The 26,951-nt window shown below is 29.6% G+C and overlaps 2 protein-coding genes across 4 annotated transcripts; both read left to right on the forward strand.

Annotated features, from left to right (window-relative positions):
- The first annotated feature begins 12,252 nt into the window (after positions 1 to 12,252).
- LOC111310457 (Pentatricopeptide repeat (PPR) superfamily protein) lies at positions 12,253 to 15,454 on the forward strand. Its single transcript, XM_022909935.2, has one exon. It carries the CDS (start codon positions 12,328 to 12,330, stop codon positions 15,250 to 15,252), a length of 2,925 nt encoding a protein of 974 aa, XP_022765670.2. The 5' UTR covers positions 12,253 to 12,327; the 3' UTR covers positions 15,253 to 15,454.
- Positions 15,455 to 17,246: 1,792 nt separating this feature from the next.
- Positions 17,247 to 25,294, forward strand: LOC111310458 (protein FAR1-RELATED SEQUENCE 3-like). 3 transcript variants are annotated; one of them, XR_016330452.1, is made up of 7 exons: positions 17,247 to 17,428; positions 17,803 to 20,118; positions 20,280 to 20,369; positions 20,725 to 20,874; positions 21,079 to 21,182; positions 22,999 to 23,114; positions 24,997 to 25,294. XR_016330452.1 is itself a non-coding variant. In XM_022909937.2 (6 exons), exons 2-5 carry the CDS (start codon positions 17,887 to 17,889, stop codon positions 23,107 to 23,109), a joined length of 2,583 nt encoding a protein of 860 aa, XP_022765672.1. In that variant the 5' UTR covers positions 17,247 to 17,428; positions 17,803 to 17,886; the 3' UTR covers positions 23,110 to 23,114; positions 24,997 to 25,294. The 3 variants fall into 3 exon arrangements, 2 of the variants coding, with proteins under 2 accessions (XP_022765672.1, XP_022765673.1); XM_022909937.2 differs by lacking the exon at positions 21,079 to 21,182; XM_022909938.2 differs by lacking the exon at positions 24,997 to 25,294 and having other exon boundaries at positions 22,999 to 23,327.
- The last annotated feature ends 1,657 nt before the right edge of the window (positions 25,295 to 26,951 follow it).

The raw sequence follows: 26,951 nt of genomic DNA on the forward strand, positions 1-26,951 counted from the left end.
TATATGTGCTAGTGTTGTGGCTTTGTTATTGCCTTTTACTCTAGCCTTAGATATCTTTGTATGATATACAAATGGTTTTAGGTACCAAGAACATAGAGCAAGGGTTGAAACTGTATTTATTCAGAAAAACTTCATAATCATAGTTTGCATGTGGATCCTTAATTAGAAAATCATATACCAGCAATTAGTCAAAATATTAATGGTTTAGTTGATATCTACTACTTTCTTTAAAAAAATATTTAATAAAGTTAATATGCTAGAATAAAAATGGATAGTTTAGGATAAGTTAGTTGTTTAGATTTAAACTAAAATTATAAACAGTTATTAGTTAATATTAATAAAAAATTAAAATTATTAGAAGTAGATAAAATTCAAACAAATGACTTTGGATCTTTATATTATGGTAATGCTATTCTTATACTTAATGATGACAAACCATCATCTTCTCAACTAATTGAGTTTTTTAAAACAGGAAAATTAGATTTTAGATCCTATAAAAGTCTTACAGAACATCTTAAGTATAAAATAAAAAAAAATTATTGTTTCTAAATAAAAGATTGATTATTTAAATATGATAGAAGAATTATATGAAACACATATAGAACTTTTTAAAAAATTTAATTATCATTATATGTTTAATTATAATATTATTGATGAAAATAAATCAAATGAAGAAGATAAAGAAAAAAAATAAAATTTTAACTACTAATCTAATAATAAAATATGAAACTAGTAGTATAGAATCCTCATCTTATGAAAAAGTAGATAAAGATATTAATACTAAGCCTACACTTATGGATCTCAATCAACAAAGAGCTAATAACGGAATAAGAAAAGTAGGAAAATTTTTTAACCAAGAAATTCATGATAAAAATAGGTTTGAAAATAGAATCGAAGATATTTATAAAGATGAAATTAAACAAACAGGAACAACTTCTGGAACTATTACAGAACCTATACCACATTCTATTTTTATAGAATCTTTAAACAAAATAATTGTAACTCAAGGAGGAACATATTTAGATCTTTCAAAATTTTCCATAAATGACTATGAAAAAACCATAAAAGATTGGGCGTAACTATGACTATTTTAGTAAACAACAACAAAGACATTTTGTTTAAAGAAAAATTTTTAAATTATTTTTGTGAAACATTTCAAGAAAATGTTTTACAATTTTTGCGTGTATAGGAAAACTCGAAGTAGGAAGGGTTCAAAAGGGAACTTTTTTAAATCAAATTACAACTATACCAAATTTGTTAAAAAAACCTTACAAATTTATTAAAAAATTAATTTTGTGGAAGAATGAAACTAGTTGATCAAAACAATGGAGCTAGTTATGTGTTAACTAAGATAAAATTATGTGATATAAGACATTTAGAAGAATTTTTTAAAAAATATATTCACGAATACCAAAAACTAGATGAATCACATTCTTAATTTTGGAAAGAACAATATTTCATAAATTACCATCGCCTTGGGATGAGCTCTATAATTAATAGTATCCCAAATATTTAGACTTTCATAATCCTACAACAAAAAATAAAGATCATTTAAATTCTATAAGAAATAGAATTTATTTTGCCTCTAAATAAATTATAGAACATTGTCTTAAAACGAAGACTGTTAAGCAAGTTAAAAGTAGATTAAGTGACAAACAATACACAAAAAATTAGAAAATGCATAGGAATTTGGATGTAAATCTCAATCTAAAACCTATTTTAAGAAATATGAAAAGAAAAGAAGATATAAACTAGAATAAAAGCCATAAAAGCATAAATTTGACAAAAAAATTTGTTATAAGAAAAACTTTTAAAAAGAAATCAAAATGTAAATGTTTCATTTGTGATGAAAAATGTCCCATTGCACCTCAATGTCTTCATAAAAAAGGAAGTGCTAAAAAAGTTAATAAAACTCTTAAAGAACGAGATTTAGAAATTTGTTTTGGAGAAGAAGTTTTTAAAGAAAAAAATATTTATGAATTTATTTGTAAAACAGATTCTGATTCAGATGATGATGAGTATATTTTCATACTCAATTCTAGTAATAATTCTATATCAAAAGTTGGTAATCAACTTAATTCTAAACCTAAAGATATACTTGTTGAAGAACAACAAATGACTAAATTAAATGATGCCTTAGGATAAGATGTTATTATTTCAGATTAACTATTAGAAAAACTACAATCATTAAAGAAAGATGAAATATATAAAATGTCTGTCTTTTCAAAATTCAAACCATGGACACAAAAATGCATAGAAATATTTAGCAGAAATACCATAGCTATTAATTCTAATCAAGGATCTGTAGATATTCCTTTATTCACTAAAGAAAAAATCATGAGAATTAAACAAAAATCTCCTGAAGTTAGATATATACATTTAGAAATAATCATAATAACTATAAAAGCTTTTTTCAAAGTTAGTAATGATATACCAATAATAGCAATGTTAATAGATAAAATATTTGAAAATCTTATTAAAGCACTAATAAGAGGAATACAATCAAATCTAGTATCAGGAGCTGTTTGGTTTAAAATAAACTAAACTATTTTATTTTTATTAATGACCCATTAATAGAAGACTACCTTAGAGTTAAAATAATTACAAAAAAGCCAAAAATTATAAATGTTGCTCATAATCTAACTATAAACTAGACAGCTATCAATGAATTTACTAATCATAATTTTACATCTATAAAAGAAATAAATTTTAATATTATAGAAATATTTGAACCCAGACCCTTTGATTTAAAAATCAAACCAAGATTAATAAATCTTAGAGATCTATCAATACCTACTGGATGGTTATTAAAAGCAATTACATAACTTATTCTTTCTAATAGAAAAATGAAACTTATGAAATTTTTTGCATCAGAAAATAACCTATATTTTAAAAATCATAGAGAAAGTAATTGTAGTAGCAATCTAGTTCTACCACTACCTTCTTTTATACCTTCATTCTCAAATAGAGATAATGAATACGCTAAAAGTATTGCTAGTGAACAATCATTTTCACATAGATAATCTTTTTTTTTTTGTCAACCTCAATCAATTGGTACAAAAAAATATAAATATTCCTATTTTCCCAGAAGATACAAGTAGGCAAAACCAAGAAATTTTGGTTTACAACTTAGTAAACTCAGTTTTAAATTTAATTTCTTTTAGAAATACTAGAAGAGATAATATTCAAAGTTTGGCTACATAAAATTGATAATGATGAAATAATTACATTTTTAACAACCAAAAAGGTATTACAATTATGTGGAAGCAAAGTTTAGATTTAAACAATATAAATCATATTGTTTAAATGTTTTAATAAACACTGGAGCAACTATATGTAGTTGTACAAGTAATGCTTTACCATTAGAAAAATGTAAGCCAATGAAACACCCTATAGCAATAATAGGAATTGATGGAAAAGAAACAATAATAAGATATAAAGCAAAAAATGTTTTTATTTATTTTATGAATAAAAAATTTATAATCCTAAAAATTTTTCTGTTTTCCTTTTATGCATGGTGATATGTTATGAGGAAATAATTTTATATACAATTATTTACTTTTTTGTTTGAATATCAATAATATTGTTTTTACTATAGATAAGAATCTACTAAAATACCATTGGAAAAAAATCATAAATATATATCTGTGACCTTGATTTTCGACCTAAAACTAAGAAAATAAAAATTAAATCAATTAGTGAAACACACTAGTTATATAAACTCTTTTTAAAAAATTAGTGAGGGACCATTAAAATTATGGCCTACAAGTTATAGATTTTGCAGTTTAAAAATTCTTGATTCAAAGAAAATAATTAGAGTAAAATCAATTATTTATACTAAACAAGATATAGATGAATTTGATATATAAATGAATGAACTTTTACAAAAAAGACTTATAAAACCCACTACTAGGGAAGGTAGTCCAACCAGTACCTGATAGGTTCTAACCCGACCTGACCTCTTAGAGTCAAGTTTTTTTTTTTTTGAAAATTGGGTATCAAGTCAGTAATAGTAAGAAAAAATCAAGGTCAAGTCAGATCTGATTTTAGGCAAACTCAACCTGATATATATAAAAAATTATTTTTTAATTATTTATTTAATTTTATATTTATATATTTACATATTTATTTAATTTTATATTTATATTAAAAAATAATATTTTATATTTAAAAATAATATTTTATTAATTTCAAATTGAATAGGGTTGGGTTCGGATATGAAAAAATAAAAAAATTATCAGATCAGATTTGATTCGAATTTTATATGTATAAAGTCGGGTCGGGTTCAAGACGAGCAAAAACGCACCCTGACCCAACACATTGCCATCCTTATCCACTACTAATCCACATTCAAGCCTAGCATTTATGGTAAGAAATCATACTAAACAAAAAATAGGAAAAGCCAAAACGGTAATCAACTATAAACAACTTAACCAAAATTTAATATTTGATGGTTACTTTATTCCTAGAGAAGATATGTTAATAAATTTAGAAAAAATACTAAATATTTTAGTAAATTTGATTGTAAATCAGTATTTTGGCAAATAATGTTAACAAAAGAGTCAAAACCCTTGATAACTTTTAATGCACCAAAAGGCCATTAAGTGGAAAGTCATGTCTTTTGGACTTTGTAATGCTCCACAAATCTTCCAAAGACGGATGAGCTTAATCTTTGGAAATTATAAAGATTTTTGTGTGGTATATTGATGACATACTTCTATTTTCTGAAAACATTAATTGAGTATAGGAAACACCTAAATTTAATAGCTTAAGAACATTAACTGAGTATAGGAAACACCTAAATTTAATAGCTTAAAAATTTATAAAACATTGTATAATATTAAGTCCTAAAAAGATAAAGCTTGAAAAAACTAATATAGAATTCTTATACTTAAATTTATTTTCAAAAGGTCTTCCTTTACAATATCATATTATAATAAAAATAAAAGAATTTTCAGAACAATTGAAATATAAAAAATAACTTCAAAGTTTTTTAGGTCTTCTTAATTATGGAAGACAATTCATTAAAAGTCTCTCTAAAAATGAAAGTTTTACAAGAAAAGCTAAAAAAGGATATACTTTTTGCTTGGACAAAAGATAATTTTGATATTAAGTAACATTGGGGATGTGTACTTAAATCAAATATACATAATCAAGAATTAATTTGTAGTTATAATTTAAGAAAATTTAAACTAAACGAATTAAATATATTATATTTGAAAAAGAATTGCTTGCTATAAAAAATGCTATAACTAGATTTTATATTTATCTAGCACCTGAAAACTTTATTATTAGAACGGATAATCAAGCAGTTAAAGATTTCTTAAAAAATAAAAAGTTAGAAACTAATCTTAAAAGGCTTAGATGGTATAACTTTTTATGTCAATATAATTTTTTTATTAAATTTATTAAAGGATCTAACAATGTTCTTGCTGATTTTTTAAGCAGGCCCAATGGATCGAGGTAAAAAACCTCTAAAACAAATTGGTGAATGGACTACCGTCAAAAAGAAGCAACCCAACCAAGGTTCTTCTCTTAAACATGTTAATCTTAACCAAGGATTAAGATTTCAATCCCCTACCCAACCATTAGTTCTTTATCCTAATCCAGGATTTTTTTTTATCCATAATCATACATGGAAATATTAGGAATTTCATCACAACAAGTAATGGAACCTTATAAATTATCTCAATTTTCTCAGGATCTAAATCAATGAACTCCAATGTCATATTCTGGAAATTTTCAAAAAACAAAAAATTTGTTGAAATCACAACAAAATTTTCCAAAAATCAAAAGATTTTTTATAACCAAGATTATCCCTTGAGTTATATAATCTCATAAATGAAGTTTGAAAAGCCCAACTTCAAGGTAGTAAATCAACTTTTAGAAACAATATGACTAAGCTTACGAAAGGATTAACAAAGAAGTTAATAAATTTTAAAATTTTCAAAATCTTGTTTTAAATGGCTTAATTTTAAAAGATTGGGATGAACCACAAAATTTTAAACTTGATGAAAAAGAATACTTTTTTGAAGAGATAAACAATCTTTTAAATCTTTGTGATTTTCTTATAGAAGAAAAAACTATTTTTTCTTCTCTTTTAAAAATTTAAAAATTCTTTTATATGAAAAAGTTAACAAAGTCTTATCCAATAAACTTTTGAATAGAACAAAAAATTCAATAAGAGATGAAGTACATCTACTTCATGAAAGATTTCATAAATATTTTCCTTTTATTTATTTAGAAAATCATGGAATTTCAAAAGGATATCCTAAAACTAAATTCAAATTAGATCATGACCCTTATGATATAATTAACATGGGTTTTATAGGAAGAATTACTTTTTAAACTTTATTTTTCATTTAATAAGGCATTTTCCTGCCTTTATCAAATAAAAAAAATTATTTTGTTAAAAATAATGAATATTTTTCTTATACCCATATTAAAATAATTAGTTTAATGCGACTTTTAAAAGGAGATTTTTTGACCATATCAAATTTAGGAGGTTAAAAAAGTTCTTTTTATACTAGACTTATTGGCACCAAATGAAAATGAAAAAAAAATTAAAATTTGCTCTTTCACAATTTAATAAAGCAAGTTTATATGGTTTTCAAGCTAGACTTACCATGACAGAAAAGGCAAAAGAATTATTAAATGAAATTCCACCAAATTTATAAGCTCTTTATATCACTGCTACAACAAATGGTAAAAGAATCTTTGTGAAAAAATTTTATGATGAAAACAATCCAAAATTGTAGACTTAGGCAGTTGATCTTTTAGAAAAACTGTCTAGAATGAAAAACTTGGATTACTCACTTTCTTTGCTACTCTAGTATCAAGAAAGATGGGAACAATAGAACAAGTCAAGAATAGCTTCACCAATTTCTTTTAATTCAGAAGATGAAGAGGTTATAAATCTGGTAAACTTCAAGAGGGATAAAAAGACAACAAGTCAATATTTACTAGACTACCAAACAGCCAGTCTACCATCAAACCAATTACGGATAAAAAGATCAACATTTGTTGCTAAAAAGGTGTATATGTTTTGCTAGTTGATAAACAATTGTCACTATCTCCTTTTATAATTGTCAAAGTTCAAGTATAACTAATTCAATAAATGGTATCTAACCTAATAAATGGACAATGACCATTGTATGAAAGGATAAAAGGGGATATGGAGGCTTAGAGAAAAAACATACTCTCATCCCCTCTTTCTCTAATCATCTTCTTCTCTTTGTATATCTTCCTCACATTTTGATATTTCTTTTTGCTTCTCACCTTTATTTTCTTCATTTGAGCTACTTTCATTTTTGTTCTCTTTTCATTTTGCGTTTCGTGTAATACTTTTGTTAAAATGTGATGGCTTTTTTTTTTTTTGGCGACAAATAGTGGAGGAATAGCAGCTTCAACGAAAGAAGTCTGATCATGTTATCACTTTTAACTTTATATTTTTAAATATATGCATTGTTAATCCTTTGTTTTACACTTGCTAGAGTTTAATTGTAATAAAACTGGCCTATATGGATGATTATGGTCGATGCTGAATTTTAATTCGATAATAGTAAGAAGACCTTAGAATATCTCAACTGTTGCCAAATTATGATGAAACAAAACTACGTATATTCTGACAGTGGCAAAACTTTTTTATTTCTACCACTGTAAACAATGAGAATCTTCTAAGTTTATATCTTGGCGTTCATTGCACATTTATAATAGCAAAAAGAGACACCAATGTCCTTTACACGTTAGAAATGTGATGCTGAAGTCATCAAGAAACTAGAAACGCTTACGTAACCCCACTGTAGATGTTTTCACTATGCAAAATCAAATTCATTTCAGCAAAAGTGAAAAGCATCTGAAAAATATCACGCCTAAGACATCATTATAATTACTTACCAATATAATTTTCAGTTCCTCTTAATATTCTAAAGATGTCCCATCTAGAACATCAGATATTCCATAAGCAAAGAAAAAGCAGAACTCAAATTAAACTTCCAGCAAGTTCATTTCCTACTTTCTTATCTCCTCTAATAAAAGTTTATTTCCTACTTTCTTAACACAAAGGGCATATGAAACAAGCAAGTTCATTTCCTACTTTCTGCTACCAGTAAGTTCATTTCTTACTTTCTTATTGTAAATTCAAGGGTTATGCCTATTAAAGAAATGCCTTTAAATTCTTATTGTACTTGTTGTATATAAGTAACTGTTCCTTTTTTTTGCACATGGAATATTCTATGATAGTGTATTATTTTTTATGGCTTTTCTATTAAGGTGGTTTAGCATGGAATTGGTTCTGATTTGGCTTAGTGAACGAGTATTCATACATGTGGAAATGGCAATATTTGTGCAAAGTAACAAAAGTTGCAGGTTTTGTTTATTTTATTATTTTGTTTGATGACTAATTTCTTTTATCATTTGCTTTTAGAATTTGAAAAGCATTTTAGATTTAAATATCTAATAGTTCAAGGCATCTACATTGATAGAATTTAACACAAGCTACTTGGGAATTGTGAACTTGAATAATCCTTCAGGGATTTTGAAAGATCCTGCTTTCTTTTTCCCCCGATCTCTCACTACTGGATTTCTTATGTTGTTTATGGAAGCAAAACGTTGATGAACTGAATGAGGTTCATGTACTTTTTCAATTTTTGGATTTTCATTGACTTTAAATGCTTTTGTATTAATGATTTTATGTGTTTGGCACTTTAATCAAATGCTCAATAATGATATGGTGGTTGCATGATGAAGAATTTCTAGTTGATTTGTCATTTGCATCTTTTTGTTTTTTTTTCTTTTGCACTTTCTATCCCAACGGATTAATCAGTAAGCAAACAGGTGAATGTTCATACTATGGTTTTATAGTATTCTTTTTTTTGGATTTCTTCTATTTAAACATAATTTATTGTTTAAAATATGTTCTTATTAATTGATATTTTTGCATTTGACTATTCATGATAAATGTAGATTAGTATAGAATTAACAAAGGCAAGTCACTATTACTAAAAAGTCCTTTTAGTTGTTAAAATTTGAGCCTATGTTGATTCTCAATGCACCCTAACAGCATGTTTTGCATTTTTAAATAGAAAGGAAATAAAGAGAAATGAAATATAAAGTTAAAAAGAAAAATAATTGAAAGGCGTTCGCTATACCTGTGAAAGGAGAAATAAAAAGCAATCAAGTTAAATGCTTATTTATACTTAATCTTATTGTTTCAATTCTCAACCAAACAAATTGTTATCTAACCTAAATGTAATTTTAGGATTAATTTAAGTTGTTTTTTAGATCTCAAACAACGGTCAACATTCATTTATGTTAACAGTTTTTTTTTTTTTTAGCTTTTGATTTCTTATTTAATTTTTTTGTTGGTGATTTATAATTATATAGGGGTGTAATCGATTGAGTTTTAATTGATACATTTTTAAGTTTGAGTTCGATTCCAAATTCGAGGTTCGAAACTCGACTCGAACTCAATTGAATTTCATTTTTTTAATTTGAGCTCGACTCGAGATAAAAATCAAGTTATTTAAACTCACTTAATTAAGTTTGATTAATATGTAAAAATAAACTCGATTCTTATATTCAATAAAAATTCAATTATTTATGTTCGAGCTCAAATTCAAGTTTGAAATATTTTAACAATTAAAATAATTAAAATATATTAAAATATAAAAACTCAATTAAACCCGTAAACTACTTAAGTTAGATATAAAAATGTTCGAATTCAGCTTGATCGATAAGTCGAACTACTTAAGCTCGAGTTCGACTCGATAATAATCAAGTTGAATTCAAGTTTTATTTAAATCAAACCCGAGCAGTTTTGCGAGTACTAATGTATCATTTATACAACTATAATTATATGCATACATGTATGCATATATGTATGCATGTACATACAAAAAAGCATACATACATATATACATACGTACAAACATACAAATGTACATATATACAAAGGTTTTAAGTGTTGAGATACAAAATGCATACAAACAAACTAATCATTATGGCAAGTTTGGAAAAAAAAATGAGAGAGGAAAGTAAAAATGGAAATCAAGTAAATGGAGGTAATTGATAGCTTGATCCATATAGATGACAGAGACTAAATTGCAACTTTAAAAGCATGGTAATTGATTCTAAGATAAGTAAACCCATGTTGTTGCTGTTTTGAGTAAAAGTAGCTCTTACAAATATTTTTGTTATACCATTCTATGTTATGCTTGAATTATTCAACAATGCCAGAAGGTGCTCCATTTCTTATTGTTGTTTAAGGCCCACAACTCAGCACTCATGCAATAGGTTTTGCAAAATCTCCTTGAAAAACCAAAAATAAAATTATCATTGTAGCACTAAATCAAACCTCCAGCACCAATAAGTCCAGCATTCCCAATAGGATGGCACTTCTATCTTTACTTTGATTAAGATAATTTTTTTATATAATTTCAATTATTGTCATTTTAATCAAATATTTATTTTTAGTTTTTAATTTCATTTTGAATTTATACCAAAATGTTTTGTCCTTTGTTCTTATATTTAAAATTATCATTTAAAACATATTGAGGTTTATATTTATTAATTAAATATTATTTATATATTTTATCCTTTGTTCTTATATTTATGATTATCATTGCATTACATATTAACATAATGATATTTGATAATGTTAGAAACTTCTATAACTCTCATTGGTTTTGAATTTCTTTCTTTTTTAAATCTTATATATTGACATGATGATACTTAATTTTTTATTGTTATTTAAATATTTATGGATTATTAATTTATTATTATTATTATTATCCATTTATGAACATTACCATCAGTTAATTAAATTATTTTTTATTAGACTCTTATTAAGATATAATATTATAATTTCAACATGAAAAGAAATTAGTATACCATAAACACCAACTCATTGGAACAAATAATTTAGAATTTAAAAATTTTTACAAATGTTATTGCAATAAAAATAAATTTAAAGATACACAAATTGTTATCACAATAATAAATTAATTTCTAATCATTATAATATTTTCAATAATGATAATTTCAATTGTCGTAATAATAAATTTATAATTGTAATGACATATAGTCATCAATAATATATTATGTTTAACATAACAAAAATTTTTGAAACAAAAAGTAAAGTATTATGTGACAAACTTTTTTTTATCACAACACTATTTTATAATAGTGACCAATTTATATGTAGTTACCAGTACATTATTTTCTATCAAAAATCACTTATCATTGTGCACTTTATCAATAATGATTTTATTACGACAAATAATTTTGTGTCACAAAAATATACTTATAATGATAGTTTAATCGTAAAAAGGTTTAAATCATTACAATTATTAATATATTAATGATTGAATAACAATACATCAAAATTATTTATTACAATAATATCATAAAAAAATTTCATAAAAAAATTAAATATTTGTGATAAAAATTTTCACCGTTACAAGAAATTCATCACTATAAATTTTAATTGAAACAAGAATATTTAAATGGGGTGGATATGGACCATTAGTGTTGATTTCTTCGTGTTGAAAAATAAAACAAAAAAAGGGGTATCCTTTGGGTCAAGTAATGATGAAAGAATAAAATAAAATAAAATAAATGAAAAAAAATTTATTATTTAACATTATACCTGGTAAAAAATATTACGATGAAACAAAAAAAATTTTCAACTTTTAACTTCATAGTTGCTTTTTATCTACTATGTCATTTTAAAAATTGTATTTTGAATTGTAAAACAAGCTTATATTAATGAATTTTAAAAAAATTGTAAAACTATTTTTATTGAAATATTTTAATAAATATTCTTTAATTGTTTTAAAATTAAAAGCATGATGATAAATTTACCCCAAAATTAGAAGTATGATGGTAAATTTATGCAGTTGAAAGATTAAAGGTAAACTTGAAGCACTCACATAAAAATAATAGTAAATTTGCACATTATCTTTATTTTTTAAAATATATATAACTATATTGATTTCTAATTATTAAGAGTTAATTTTAAAATTTTTTATACATATTATTTTACTCATATATTTGTGCTTAATTTTTTTGATGATTTTAAATTTTTTTTTTTTTTTTACATTAACTTGATATGTTTAAGATTTTATTTTTGAAATACTTCTTATAAGAATTGGATCTGAATTAACAAAAAAAAAATTTATAAAAGAATTAAGATTATAAATTTTCTTATTAAGAGTAAATAAAATAAATAATTTTTTCCCTCCACATGCTGCAGCTATTTATAGCATACAGATAACCATTATCCTAATCATGTCTTTTTGAAAGACATAATCCATATCTGTTTGAAGTATGGCTCTGGTGGCACACCCGCTATCAACCTCCCTCCACCGCCATCACTACCATCAGCGACCTCCTCTTATCACTAGAAAGAAAATCTCTCCACGCCTAAAATCATCCCTTTCTCAAACTATCTCACTTCCTCTAACCAACACGTCAACTAAGTACCAACTCCCTCTCCTCGAACAACTAAACAGTCTTTGCCAATCGAAACAAAACCTCCCTCAAGCTTTAACTCTTTTACAACAACGAAATTCCTATGAAACTCTTGATTCTTTACAACAGAAAGAAGTCATGGGCTTATTATTACAAGCCTGTGGCCGCCACCAAGACATCGAAACAGGTCGACTAGTTCACCAGATGGTGACTTCGTGGAGCCAGTTTCATAACGACGTCGTTCTCAACACCCGTCTTATCACAATGTACTCAATGTGCGGGTCCCCTTTAGATTCTCGCTTAGTTTTTGATGGATTAAGAAAGAAGAATTTGTTTCAGTGGAATGCAATGGTTAGTGGGTATTCAAGAAACCAGCTTTATGAAGAAGCAATGAGGGCTTTTATTGAGTTGGTTTCGGAAACGGAGTTCAAGCCTGATAATTTCACTCTCCCTTGCGTGATTAAGGCTTGTGGAGGGATTTTGGATGCGGGATTAGGACAGGGAGTTCATGGGATGGCTGTGAAGTTGGGTTTACTCGGAGATGTCTTTGTTTGTAATGCTTTGATAGCTTTTTATGGGAAATGTGGAATTGTTAATGAGGCGGTTAAAGTGTTTGATTTTATGTCCGAAAAGAACTTGATTTCTTGGAATTCGATGATATGTGTGTGTTCTGAGAATGGTTTTTCTCAGGAGAGTTTTGGTTTGTTTAGGAAGATGATAGAATGTGAAGCAAGTCTGGTTCCGGATGTCGCTAGTTTGGTGACTATATTGCCAGTGTGTGCAGGGGAAGGAGATGTAGAAATGGGGATAGTTTTTCATGGTTTGGCTGTGAAATTGGGATTGAATCAGGAACTAACGGTGAACAATGCCTTGATTGATATGTATTCGAAATGTGGGTGGTTGTCTCATGCCAAAAGCTTGTTTAATAAGGATGATAATAAAAATGTGGTTTCTTGGAATACAATGATAGGAGGTTTTTCATCGGAAGGTGATGCTAGTGGGACATTTGATCTTCTACGGAAAATGCAGGTGGAAGAGGGGGAAAAGGCCAATGAAGTTACCATATTGAATGTGCTGCCTGTTTGTTTGGAAAAGTCTGAATTGCTTTGCGTGAAGGAACTTCATGGTTATTCAATTAGGCATGGTTTTCAATATGATGAATTGGTAGCTAATGCATTTGTTGCAGCCTATGCAAAATGTGGGTTATTGTGCTTTGCTCAACGTTCATTTAATGGTATGGAGAGTCGGACTGTAAGCTCTTGGAATGCACTAATTGGTGGCTACGCACAGAATGGTGCTCCTATGAAAGCTTTAGAGTTTTACCTTCAAATGGCAAATTCTGGCGTAGAACCAGACAGCTTCAGCATAGGAAGCCTACTTTTGGCCTGTAGTCATCTGAAATCTCTGCACTTTGGCAAAGAGGTTCATGGGTATTTGCTACGAAATGGATTAGAAACTGATCCATTTATTGTTATCTCACTATTATCACTTTATATTCATTCTGGCAAATCAGCTACTGCAAGAGTGTTGTTTGAGGAGATGGAAGACAAAAGTTTAGTATCTTGGAATGCACTTATTGCCGGCTATTCACAGAATGGACTTCCTGATGAAGCTTTAGTTATCTTCCGTCAAATGCTTTCAGATGGAATTCAACCTGATGAAATTTCCATAAACAGCATATTTGGGGCATGTTCACAGCTATCAGCTTTGCGGCTTGGAAAAGAAGCTCATTGTTATGCTTTGAAAGCCTTCCTAGCAGAAGACATATTTGTCGGTTGTTCAATAATAGATATGTATGCGAAAAGTGGCTGCATACAACAATCTCGAAGTGTTTTTGACAAATTGAGGGATAAAGATGTGGCATCGTGGAATGCTGTAATTGTAGGATATGGACTTCATGGATATGGAAAAGAAGCGCTGGAGCTATTTGAAAAGATGCAAACATTTGGTCAGAAGCCTGATGCTTTCACTTTTGTTGGTTTATTAACGGCATGCAACCATTCTGGGCTGGTAGAAGAGGGATTAAAGTATTTCAACCAGATGCGGAATTTCCATGGCTTGACACCAAAATTGGGGCATTATGCATGTGTTGTGGATATGTTGGGTCGTGCCGGACGACTGGATGAATCTTTGAGACTCATAAATGAAATGCATGAGGAACCAGATGCTGGAATCTGGAGTTCATTACTCAGTTCCTGTCAAACTTATAGTGCACTGGATATTGGAAGGAAAGTTGCTGAAAAGCTGTTCGAATTGGAGCCTAACAAAGCAGAGAATTATGTTCTACTCTCTAATTTATTTGCTGGATCAGGGAAGTGGAATGATGTGAGAAGAGTGCGGGAAAGGATGAAGGAGATTGGCCTTCAAAAGGATGCTGGTCGTAGTTGGATCGAACTGGGAGGGAAAGTTTATAGCTTTTTAGCTGGAAATAATTCATTTACTGGCTCTAAAGAAATCCAGAATATGTGGAGAAGATTAGAGGAAAAGATATGTAAAATTGGATATAAACCCAATACAGATTCTGTGCTTCATGAATTAGGGGAAGATGAGAAGATTGAAGTATTGAGGGGCCATAGTGAAAAGCTTGCCATTTCTCTTGGGTTGTTGAGGACAAGTAAAGGTGAAACACTAAGAGTCAACAAGAACTTGCGTATTTGTGTGGATTGTCACAATGCTGCTAAGCTGATATCAAAGGCAGTTGAAAGAGAGATAGTTGTTCGTGACAACAAGCGTTTTCATCATTTTAGAAACGGGTTTTGTTCTTGTGGGGATTATTGGTAGTAACAAGGAAGAAGTATTGGCAATTCCTTTCACAATCAGTAGAATGGAAAGAGAAGTTCTTGGAGCATGAAGAAGTAACTAGAGGTGTACATGTAATTGCTTCTTCTTGTTATTAGCTCCAAGAAGTGGAGAAGCTGGGGTAAAAAGGATTAAATGACTAATGTTTTTTATTGCCTTGGTATGGTTGATCGTTTCTTTTTAATCTAATTTTTAGTATTGCCTGATTGCCATACCAAGTAATCTGTTGCAGTTTCTGTTGAAGGGCTCACTTCAGCTGCTAACAAAAGTAGCAGAGGTTTGGCCATTAGTTGCAATTGTGTTATTTGTGGGAATCAGAGGAATCTGAGTTGCATGCTTTAACTAGTTGCCATTGGCATCAGAGGTTTGATCTCAAGTTTTGCCTCCTCAGTGCCTCCATTTTAGTGCTAACTCTTTCATTGGTGGGGGTCCTCTTGATTGTCAGCAGTGTGTGTGAAAATGGCTGTGGTATTTCACTATTTTGGCTATAATAGGGCAATAGAAACAGAATTTTGTTAAAGATTAATGTTGATGGTGCTGTAGGTGAGAGTGAATCAGAGGCTGATGTGATTCTCAAAGGCAAATCTTGAATATATATATATAGTACTTGAAATGAAATATGTATTCCATGCTACTGCCCAAATCGTTTGCCCAGCCTGCTTTAGGATTTTTTTTTTTTTTTCAAGAGAGCAACTCGAACTCTGTACATTAAAGAAAAGATTGCAACAAAAAAAATTATAAATATTAAGATTCAAGCTTTAAATTTAGTAAATATTATTAAGAGTGATTAAATGAATAAATTGAATTAAATATTATATTTATTAAATAAAATTTGTTATTTTTTTATTATTGAATTTAAATTTTATCATTGTATTTTTATTTTTTTAATAATTTATATTCAAGGTGAAATTTATTTTTTGTATTGAAAATTATGTTTTATTATTTGATATAAAAAACTATTTTAATGTTAATATTAAATACAAAATTAAAAATTTTTTCTTAAATTATGTGAAATTTAAAGGGACTAATAATTTGAGGCTAAGAGAATTATTTTATTAACTAGAATGTTATCCCTGCTTCATATGGGGATTTTTTTTAATTTTTATAAAAAATAATTTAAAAATTTTTAACTTTTTTAGTTTTAAATTTTTTAAATTAAAAAACAAGAATTTAAAAATCTTGTATCTAGAGATTTTTTATATGGTTATTTGTATTGATTGGTTTTTGTTAATTATTTTGTAATTCACTAAAATTCTCAAATCTAATATTTTTAGTTTTTTAATTATATATTTTTTGTTTTTAAAGACATTTTTAAAAAAAATACTTAAATTTTAGATCTAATAATTTGTAAAAAAATTTATTATTTTTTGTGAGATCTTTTAATTGATTTCCATATAGGTTATTTTTTGAAATTTGATTATTTTTAGTAGTAATTTTTTTTTTTTTGGTCTTAATAAGTTATTGAAATTTAATATATTGGTTAATTTTAAGAGTTTGAAATTTTATTTTTTCTTTGATAAGTTAGACATATTTTTATGAATTTTTTTATTATCTAGATATTTATTTTTCCTTTACAAAAGCATTTGAGGATATTATAATTACCAACAACACATCATCGTCCCTATAATCAACTCTTATCATATTTTTTTTATTATAATTATAATTAATCCAATAATTTTTTGAAATTTTTTTTATTTTATAAATTTTCATATGGTAAATCAAGGCTCGTCGCATGTGAAGATACTAATTATTAAAAGTATTTGAAAAAAAAAAAAAATTAATGGTAAGTAATGGATTTATCACGTGTCACTGTATCAGCTTTAGGGATAGTTTTTATATATAGGATATAGATAAAGAAAAACAAAAACAAAGGTTTAAATTGCTCCTAAAATATTTGTAAAAAGAAAAATCGCTACGTGAACGAACGTAGCCAAAAAAGAAAAATTAATTAATTGATTAATTAGTAACGAATTTTTGCCCAATTTCTAGGTTTAGGCCAAAAAAAAAAAAAGGAGGAAACCATTGTTTCCACCAACGACAGATTTCATCACCGATAAAAATGCTTCTTCACTGAGACACAAACTTGGAAGAACAGAGCAGAGGCCCCCCATTTCTCTCTTTCTTCCAAAATGCCATTTTTCAGACCCTTTCTATCACTGTAAGTTTCTTGCTTGAATTCAATTTTCAATTTTTATAGATAACCCAATTTTTAATTTTCCCACTTGTCTCTCAATTTCATAATTCTTTCGCTTTCTTTTTTTTTTTTTTACATTTTTTTAACTGCCTTTTCATTTTAGCTCATGTCTCAGTTATTCTGTCAGTCTGCTCATTTGGCATTGACTTCAGCAATGCTTCCCTCAATTCTTTAGTAGAATTGGATTAATTGTTTTTTCTTTTTTCTATTGAAATATATATACTCATGTTAATTTGGGTTGTTTCTATTGAAATTCAATAGTTTATAACCATTAGTAGATAAGGCATTGCTTTGAGTGACTTTATAAATTTAAAATTGATCACCATGTAATTAAACAGATAGATTGAACGAATGGAGGGCGGTTCAACTTGGGTTTAATAGAAGAAAAACATGCTGAATTGGTTGTTGAATGCACGGAAAACATGGACGTGGGAGGGGGAAAAGGGGACAATGTCCAGGGAGTGAATGTTGAGTCTAATAAGGGGGGTGATGATAATTGGAATTTAATTGATAATTCAACGGAGATAGAGATAGTTGTTAATCAGGATGATGATGGAGGTGCAGGAGGTAAGCCATGTGTTGGGATGGAATTTGAGTCGGAGGATGCAGGCAAGACATTTTATGATGGATATGCTAGGCGGTTGGGGTTTAATACCCATGTTGGTCAATTTACACGTACAAAGCCTGATGGGCCAATTGTAACGTGGGATTTTGCATGTTCAAGGGAGGTTTTTAAGAGGAAAAATGTTGAAAGCTGTAATGCCATGTTTAGGATAGAGAGAAAAGATGGAGGTAAGTGGGTTGCAACAAAGTTTGTGGAGGATCATAATCACTCTATGAATTCTCCTAGTAAGGTTCATTACCTTAGACCTCGTAGGCATTTTGCTGGAGCCGCTAAGAATGTTCCTGAGAGATTGGATGCTACTACTGATGTTTATGTTTCAGCAGATGGAAACCATGTTTCTTATGAAGCAACTAGGGTCAGGAATGCCTCCTCTGTTGAAACTAATCGCCTTGTAAGGAATATGGGGCCTGGGCCTGTAGGCTATAGCAGACCTTCTAGTCAAAGGAGAACACTAGGGAGAGATGCTCAAAATCTCCTGAACTATTTCAAGAAGATGCAGGCTGAAAACCCTGGCTTTTTCTATGCAATACAGCTCGATGATGACAACCGAATGACTAATGTTTTCTGGGCTGATGCAAGATCAAGGACAGCTTATAATTACTTTGGAGATGCAGTTATTTTTGACACAATGTATCGACCAAATCAGTATCAGATTCCATTTGCTCCTTTCACAGGCATAAATCACCATGGCCAGATGGTGTTGTTTGGTTGTGCATTACTTCTAGATGAGTCTGAGTCTTCCTTTACCTGGCTATTCAAGACATGGTTATCTGCAATGAATGATCGACCTCCTGTTTCCATCACCACGGACCAAGATAGAGCCATACAAGCAGCAGTTTCACAGGTCTTTCCAGAAACTCGCCACTGCATTTGCAAGTGGCACATCTTGAGGGAAGGACAAGAAAGGTTGGCACATATCTACCTTGTTCATCCTTCCTTCTATGGTGAGCTCTATAGCTGCATAAACTTTTCTGAGACGATTGAGGATTTTGAATCATCATGGAGCGCTCTACTCGATAAGTATGATCTCCATAAAAATGAGTGGCTTCAGGCAGTCTATAATGCTCGTAAACAGTGGGCTCCAGTTTATTTTCGTGGTACTTTTTTTGCTACTCTTTCTTCAAACCAAGGGGTTAGCTCCTTTTTTGATGGGTACGTAAATCAGCAGACAACCATACCACTTTTCTTTAAGCAGTATGAAAGGGCTCTAGAACATTCTTTAGAGAAAGAAATAGAAGCAGATTATGATACAATCTGCACCACACCATTGCTGAAGACACCATCGCCTATGGAACAGCAGGCAGCAAACTTCTACACAAAGAAAGTTTTCTCAAAGTTTCAGGAGGAACTAGTTGAAACTTTTGTATATACTGCAAACAAGATTGATGGTGATGGGATAATCAGTAAATACAGGGTTGCAAAATATGAACATGATCATAAGGCATACTTTGTAACACTGAATATTTCTGAGATGAAAGCAAGTTGTACTTGTCAGATGTTTGAATATTCAGGCATTCTATGTAGACATATATTGACAGTCTTCACTGTGACAAATGTTCTTACCCTCCCTTCACATTACATATTAAAGCGGTGGACCAGGAGTGCCAAATCTTGGGTTGGATTTGATGGGCAACATGCCGATCTTCAAGGTATTGAGACTGTAACCACCCGTTTCAATAACCTATGTCAGGAAGCTTTCAAATTGGCAGAAGAAGGGGCAGTCACTTCTGAGACATATAATGCAGCAATCATTGCTCTTAGAGAGGCTGGGAAAAAGATTGATTTTGTAAAGAAGAATGTAGCTAAAGTCGCACCGCATAGCTCTTATAGTAGTGGAAATGGTCATGAAAATGGTAGCAAAAAAACCACTTCTCCAGTCTCCGAAATAGTACCATCTTTGTGGCCATTGCAAGATGCAGTACCACCTCGCTTTAATCTTAATGATGTTGGGGCTCCACTTACCGACTTGAATCAACCTAGCATGGTCCCTGTATCTATTCATCGTGATAGTGGTCACCCGGATAACGCGGTATGTGTGAAAGAAGTTTATATCTATTTTATTCATATATGCTTTATATGTATGTCAACAACTTAGACACGCATATGTGTCTTGGATTATTGTTTGTATGCAGCATTAGCTGACCTTTTGTTAGTGCAAATATGTGAGAATTCTATTTCCATTGGGCGCAGGTGGTCCTCACATGTTTTAAGTCCATGACTTGGGTTATAGAAAATAAAACTGCAATGGAAGCTTGTAAAGTAGCTGTCATAAACTTGAAGGTATATTGGCATATACTCTTATTGTTGTAATGATTTTTATCAACTATCTTGTTTGCATTGTTTTTTTTAAATTTATTTTTATTTTCCTTTTTGGGTTTCTCATTGTAAATTCAAGATACAGTTTTCTATCACATATTAGATACTTTGCCAACTGGTATAAAGTAACAACTAACTGCTTATTTGTGGTTAGTCTATTCTACAAAAATCCTTATATACTATTCATAGTGCTTCCAATGACCATTTACTTTGTTGAAAATCTGCAGTCATCTTTCAGATTGTCCAAGCATGAATCATTGTAGCATAACTTGAGTTGATTGCTTTTGATTGCAATAATTGTCCTTCTCCTCTGTTGCAGCTGCATGACTATGGCAAGAATCCTTCAGGAGAGACAGAAGTGCAGTTTAGACTCACAAGGATTACTCTGGAACCTATGTTGCGATCAATGGCTTACATCAGTCAACAGCTCTCAACACCAGTCAATAGAGTTGCTGTCATAAATTTGAAGGTTTGAAATGTTGAACTTAAGTCTCTTCATCTCCTAGCATGTTCGTTTGTGATGATCTCTTAGTTATATGAATTGCCATAGTGTTTTAGCATAATGATATTAGATGCTATATTGTATGTCTTGAATCTGTTCAGCTAAGTCGGCCTCTTTCCTAAGAACTATTGTATTTAATGAGTTTAATCATGCTTTTTGGTATTTCATCAGGTTATAGAGAGCATAGTGTACCAAAATTCAAAACATTGGAACTGTGTTTCTTGTAGATCTGATGGCTAAATGAGCAGAATCTCAGAAACAACCTTTTCTTCATTGTAATTACCAAACTGCCCTTTGATATTTTAATCTCTAATTCTAACTTTCGTTATATACAGTCCTTTAAAATTGCTTCTTTTATTTTTACAAAAGATTGTTGCAATTTGAGGTTCATTTGAAGGGCAAATTGATGATTGGATTTTGGTTCTTGCCAAGAACCAAATTCTCAACTTCTTGGGTATTACTTCTTATGGACAGAGAATTTAACCTTTTTTTTTTTTTCTCAGAAAACAGTGAAAATAAACCTGATAACCATGTAATGGTCCTTATTTTAAATGAGCTAAAGTTGACTCACAACTTGAACTACTTTTGCATTTTTGTCCAGACTTAAGGATGTTTCCTGTTTCCTGCTTTACATCCTGTTTTTTGGGTTTATATATTATATTTAGTAATTCTTTTAAGTGTAGAACATAGAGGAAGTGGTCAGCATCTTGTGGTCATAAAATGGGCATATTCTTTTTTGGGACTGAACTCAAATTTTCATGTATCTTGCATAAGACCAAGTGCCACTGACTACCCTTCCTCCACTCTATCTATCGGGACTAGTAATCAATGGCATGTTGACAAGCCTTTTACTTTCATCTTCCTTCTTTTGGTAATCCATGAGTGTACCCTGTATGTAGATTTGTTTATGTTGCATTTCAATTGATTGACTTTGATAAATGTTTTCAACTCTAGAAGACAAAGTTCTTGGATTCTTCATGGACAACGAAATTATTTGGTCTAAGGAAAGATATCCAATATTAATTTATAAATTTAGTTAAGTCTTGGTGTCAAGGGCCATTTTGGTCTTTTTGTGTTACCGGATTGGGTCATAGTCCTGATATATTGGGTCTTAATGGTCTAGTAAGTCTTTAATTTTTCATATCACTACAGATCTCCTATTTGTCTCTACCTGCATCATGTCCCAAATTTATTGCTGAATTTTCTTTTGACTCTCTCACATAGCACCTAGCTATAAGAAGCTTTTGGTTAGATTCTCATCATTGATCAAGTCTACTAGTTTTAACATGGGGATCATTCATGGGAAACTTGGTTCTCTCTTAAGAAGATAATCAATCAGCAATTATCTTCACCAAAGCTTATTGTTTATTTCCTCTACAAAATGGTTCACTTCCTCTACAAAATGGCTACTAAATCTTAGCCCAATACCTTTTCACAGAATTTGAAAACAACAATGGCTATAAAATGCCTGGAATGCCCTCCTTTTTGAAGCACATGTGCATCATTTTGTTTGAGTCCTTCGTAGAAATCTAGATATATGTTGACTGGGGCAAAAGGAAACGTAAGAAAATAAGATGAGAGATTGCTAGACCTAAGGTGAATGGGGCTGTTAAAAGTTAAAGATATGGGGAGATAAGTTGAATGGCTTTAGATGTATGCTCTGTATGAAACTTGGCCATAATGGTCTATTTCCTGAGTTGATTTACCTGTGATTTACATTTATTATTATCTATACAAAGTAAACAAATGAATTTTTTATATTTATATTTTTATACGTAAGTCTCCAATGTCCACATGTCTTAACCTTTTGGATATGCCATGTGTAGCACCCTATGTCTGAGTTGGCAGAGCTTTTATGATTTTGTCCATGTCCACAAAAAGTAGGTTCTAATGATAAACATCATTTGATTAGCAGTACACTAAACTACAGTGGCTATGATAAATTAAAGTATCATCTTTCTTTTCTTGTTTGCTACTGCTTAGAATTGAAGAGTAAGATTTGTGCTTCTTGTTGCTTTAAGTTTTTATGTATGTTATAATGCAAGCCTACATTGATTTTTTTATAACTTATTGTTTGTTTGCATTTCTCAGCTCCAAGATACAAAGATAACTTCTGGTGAAACAGAAGTAAAATTTCAGGTGTCAAGAGATACTTTGGGTTCTATGTTGAGATCAATGGCCTATATTCGTGAGCAACTTTGACAATTGTAAGCATTTATTTCCACGGTTCAAGTTTAATGTTAATGGAACCATAATTTAACAAATTACTAGAATGTAAGTAGACACCTTCCTACTCAAAAGAAGGCAAATAGATGAATTTCTTATGGTTAATTAATGTTATAGGATTTTGTACTAGATAAACTGCAACAGAGGTTGTGACGGCCATGGAATAAGAAACCTTAATATTTTCATATTTATAATTTCAATGCTGGCGATTTAGGACTTGAATTTATAAAAGCTGGCTATTTCTGTGCTATAAGTTATTTTGGTAATTTTCTGTTTTTTCTGAATGGGCCTTAGTCGTGACCCATTGGGTCTTATGTTGGGTTTAGATAAATTACTAGGGCTTTTATGTTGTCTTCGGTTTATATTAGCCAAGTCTGTTTTCCTAGTTCTATGGCTTTAGCTTTTAAGAGTCGTTGGCCAATTCTGTCTATTTATATCTATTTGTACTGCTAGAGTTGGTAATTTTTCTTTCTCGTAATTAAGGTTTGAGTTACGGAGAGTTCTTGGAGATTTTGTGATAAAGTTCCAAACTTACATGAAAGTTCGGGTCGTTAACCATGATTGTAGAATAAAACAGAGAAAGGGATGGTTAGGGATCTCTGTTCTGATACAAAACTCATTTGTGACAGATTTGGGTCAGTCTGCCCACGTTTATGGTCAACTATGGAATTTAAGAATTGTAGCTATTATTTGTATCACTAAGGCATTTCATATGATCCCAAAAGAAAGTTGGAATTAATGGGAAAGATTGTTGGAAATTTTGGGCAGCTGAATTGGAGAAATCAAGTTCAAGGGCCTCTTGTACTGTGAACACTGACCTGAGAGTACTGTTGAGAGAGAGAGAGAGAGGGAAATATTGGGATCGATATGTATTTGTTAAAGGTGCAGGAGTACTCTCGGGACTAAGACTTCTAATGGGTAACTGACTGGTAACTTGGGCCTTGTGAAAATAATCTGAACACCTAGGGATTCTTGAAGCAATCTAAACCTGCAACAGAGATACATGACAATTATGCCCTACACATTAAAATTGCTGATACTGAAATTATGAACATGAATAAAAAAGTTTCTTGCCCCATGTCTGTATCAGATAACTTGCTTTCACACCCAATTTGATTCCATTGAAAGATGGTGCAAAGTCAAATTGTACCTTGGCTTGCAAACATCTTATCCGTTTTTTTGACGAAGGAAAAACAAATGAGAGCAAGGTGTCATGCTTCAAACCTTGGGATAGTCTTCTAATGGTGCAAATCATTGAATATATTAGTAACTGAAACAAGTTGATTCCAATATGTCTTGTGGTGTTTGCTTTTGCTTTGACATGATTGTTGATCTATTCTGCCCTTTTCTGCTGTTGTTTGATATAGTTCATGAATCATTATCTGTTGGCATAGTTCGGAAGGAGTATGGATACCGGTGACTTTGTTGTTCAACGGAAGAATTAACTAGCTGGAATGATGCATACCTGAAATTGCCTACCATTGGAGTTGGAACCTGATAACATTATAGTAAAATGTCAGTTATTTAGCTGTGGCTGCTTGGGGGATTGGACAAGCCGGTATAGTTAATCGAGAAAACTTAATAAAGTAACTTGATTTGTGAAAAGGTAGCGAAGATAGATAGTCCCGGTTGCAAGGGCTTAGACTTTATAACATTGTAAAAATTCGGAATTAATTACTAGTCAATGGAGAATATGTGACGGAAAGAGGGACAAACTAATGAATAGAGCTAAACCATAGGGAAAAAAGGAAAAAATCATAGTTGAATGACTACTTTTCATCTATTTATGTTTGTCTTTTGATTATTATTTGAATAGTCCTTGACAGTGTTAATTTCATGTTATTATTTCACTTTTCCTGACAGCATGTATCGGAGCTCTTCACCCGTGAAACGCTTGCTGTACTTAAGTAGCTGGTGTGCTGCACCTTTTTTGTCTGATTACACTAGTATACCATGTTAATGTTTGACAGAATGTGATTAGTTGTAGTGAGGTATGATAATTTATGTGAAACCAACCACATTTGGTTTAGTCTAAGGCAATGTTCTTCTCATCTCATAACTTTGGTTCTCTGTAGTTATTTGTTGGAAACTCATTTGTAGATTTAAATTGTGAATGAACACTGGCTGTTATATGCACAAGTGAGTATTTCAGCAATTCTAATGTTGATCTAATTGTCTTTTACAGCTTCACCCGTGACCATGTGGCAGTTTTTTCTCATAAAATTTCCTTTATTTTTACTATCCATAATTAACATATATTCTTTCACTTAATTTCAAAACGAGATTAATAAAATAATATTGACACGTATTTCACTTAATTTTTAATTAATTTTTTAAATATATGTTAAGGAATATATATCACTCTATTAGCATTACTTATAAAATTAAGAAATTTCATTACTAATATATTTAATCATCTCTGTCTTTCACCATATGTACGGCTTTTTCCATTTTCCAATTGTATCTTATTACGTGAGTAGGAGAAAATCAAACGTAAAGCCATCACGTTTTTCATGATATATCCCCTTTCGTAAGTCAAACCATCATTTTCACTGCCTACCTTCATTTTGAACTAACTACACTATGGATGCTTAAGCTCCTAAAAAATATATGTATTTATTTGATATGATATTTCATTTAAAAAATTATTTATTTAAGAAATATTTATTTATAAAAAATATTTTTAATATATCAAAATTTATAAATATTTTTATTAACGTTTATTATAACATTTTTTAAATTTGATCTCTTTGTAATCAATTTATTATCTCTCTTTTATTTTTTTTTATTCATGGTTCAACTGCATTAAAAAACTTTTTAAAGTGTAATACTAAATTTGTTGACTTAAATATTATTCCATGTGATAATGTTTTCAAGGTTTGTAGAAAAATTATTATTCTTAAGAAAAACTTCTTCCAAATATCTTCCTTAAATTACTTTTTTTTTAAACTAAATTACATTAATCAACCTTAAATACAATATGTATCAATTAATAAATTTTAATTTAAAATATAATATGATAATACGATAAAAAAATAATTTAAAATTTTAATAAAAATTATAATTTATTATAAATACAAATATAAAAAATTATCTTTGTCATTAATCATAACAGTAAGGGTAAGACATCAATCATCCATAGGATTTAAATACAAAAATCACTAACTGACAAGATAGACAATTTTAAACAAAATCATTTATAGTGGATCACAGCAATCTACAAGGTTTTTTTTTTTAATTAAATTTGTTTAAAATTGATTAAAATTAGGCTTAAAATGTGGATGATCATGTAACATGTTCAAGAGCGGATTTAAACACCTAAAAACTAAATAATAAAAAAATTCAAAAAGAAATTTTCTTTTAAATATCCTCAAAATTTTTTTCTTAAATACATTTTCATAATAAAATTAATACATTTATCAGTAATTTTTATATATATTATAAATAAACGCTGCTGCATGACACATTGCAACTCGTAACATCAAACAAAAAACAACGCGTGTAATATACGTACCAATTAGGAATCATTAAAGTTTATATCATTGGACCCCAATTTACTTTTATTGATTAATTAAATAAAAAATTAATTAACCATTGAAAGAGAAAGAAAAAAAATCAATCTGAGATAGACTGACAAATGACAAGTAAGAAAGAAAAAACAAAACAAACTAATCTTTGGGAAAGGGCTTTATTAACTCACCATTTCTCTCTCTTGAAAAGGCTAATTTAAAGAGAGAAAGAATTTAATTAAGAGTTCAATTGAATCACTGAAGAGGTTGATTACAATAAAATTAAAAAAAATCATAAATTTTATTATA

This window comes from Durio zibethinus, chromosome 19, assembly GCF_047325235.1.
Source record: "Durio zibethinus cultivar Kanyao isolate XHJ-2024 chromosome 19, ASM4732523v1, whole genome shotgun sequence".
Lineage (NCBI taxonomy): Eukaryota > Viridiplantae > Streptophyta > Magnoliopsida > Malvales > Malvaceae > Durio > Durio zibethinus.

Coding starts and splice junctions, on each gene's coding strand:
- LOC111310458 (XM_022909937.2), top strand. CDS start 17,887: ATGGACGTGGGAGGGGGAAAAGGGGACAATGTCCAGGGAGTGAATGTT. Junction 20,119..20,279: donor GTGGTCACCCGGATAACGCG/GTATGTGTGAAA, acceptor CATTGGGCGCAG/GTGGTCCTCACATGTTTTAA. Junction 20,370..20,724: donor TAGCTGTCATAAACTTGAAG/GTATATTGGCAT, acceptor CCTCTGTTGCAG/CTGCATGACTATGGCAAGAA.
- LOC111310457 (XM_022909935.2), top strand. CDS start 12,328: ATGGCTCTGGTGGCACACCCGCTATCAACCTCCCTCCACCGCCATCAC.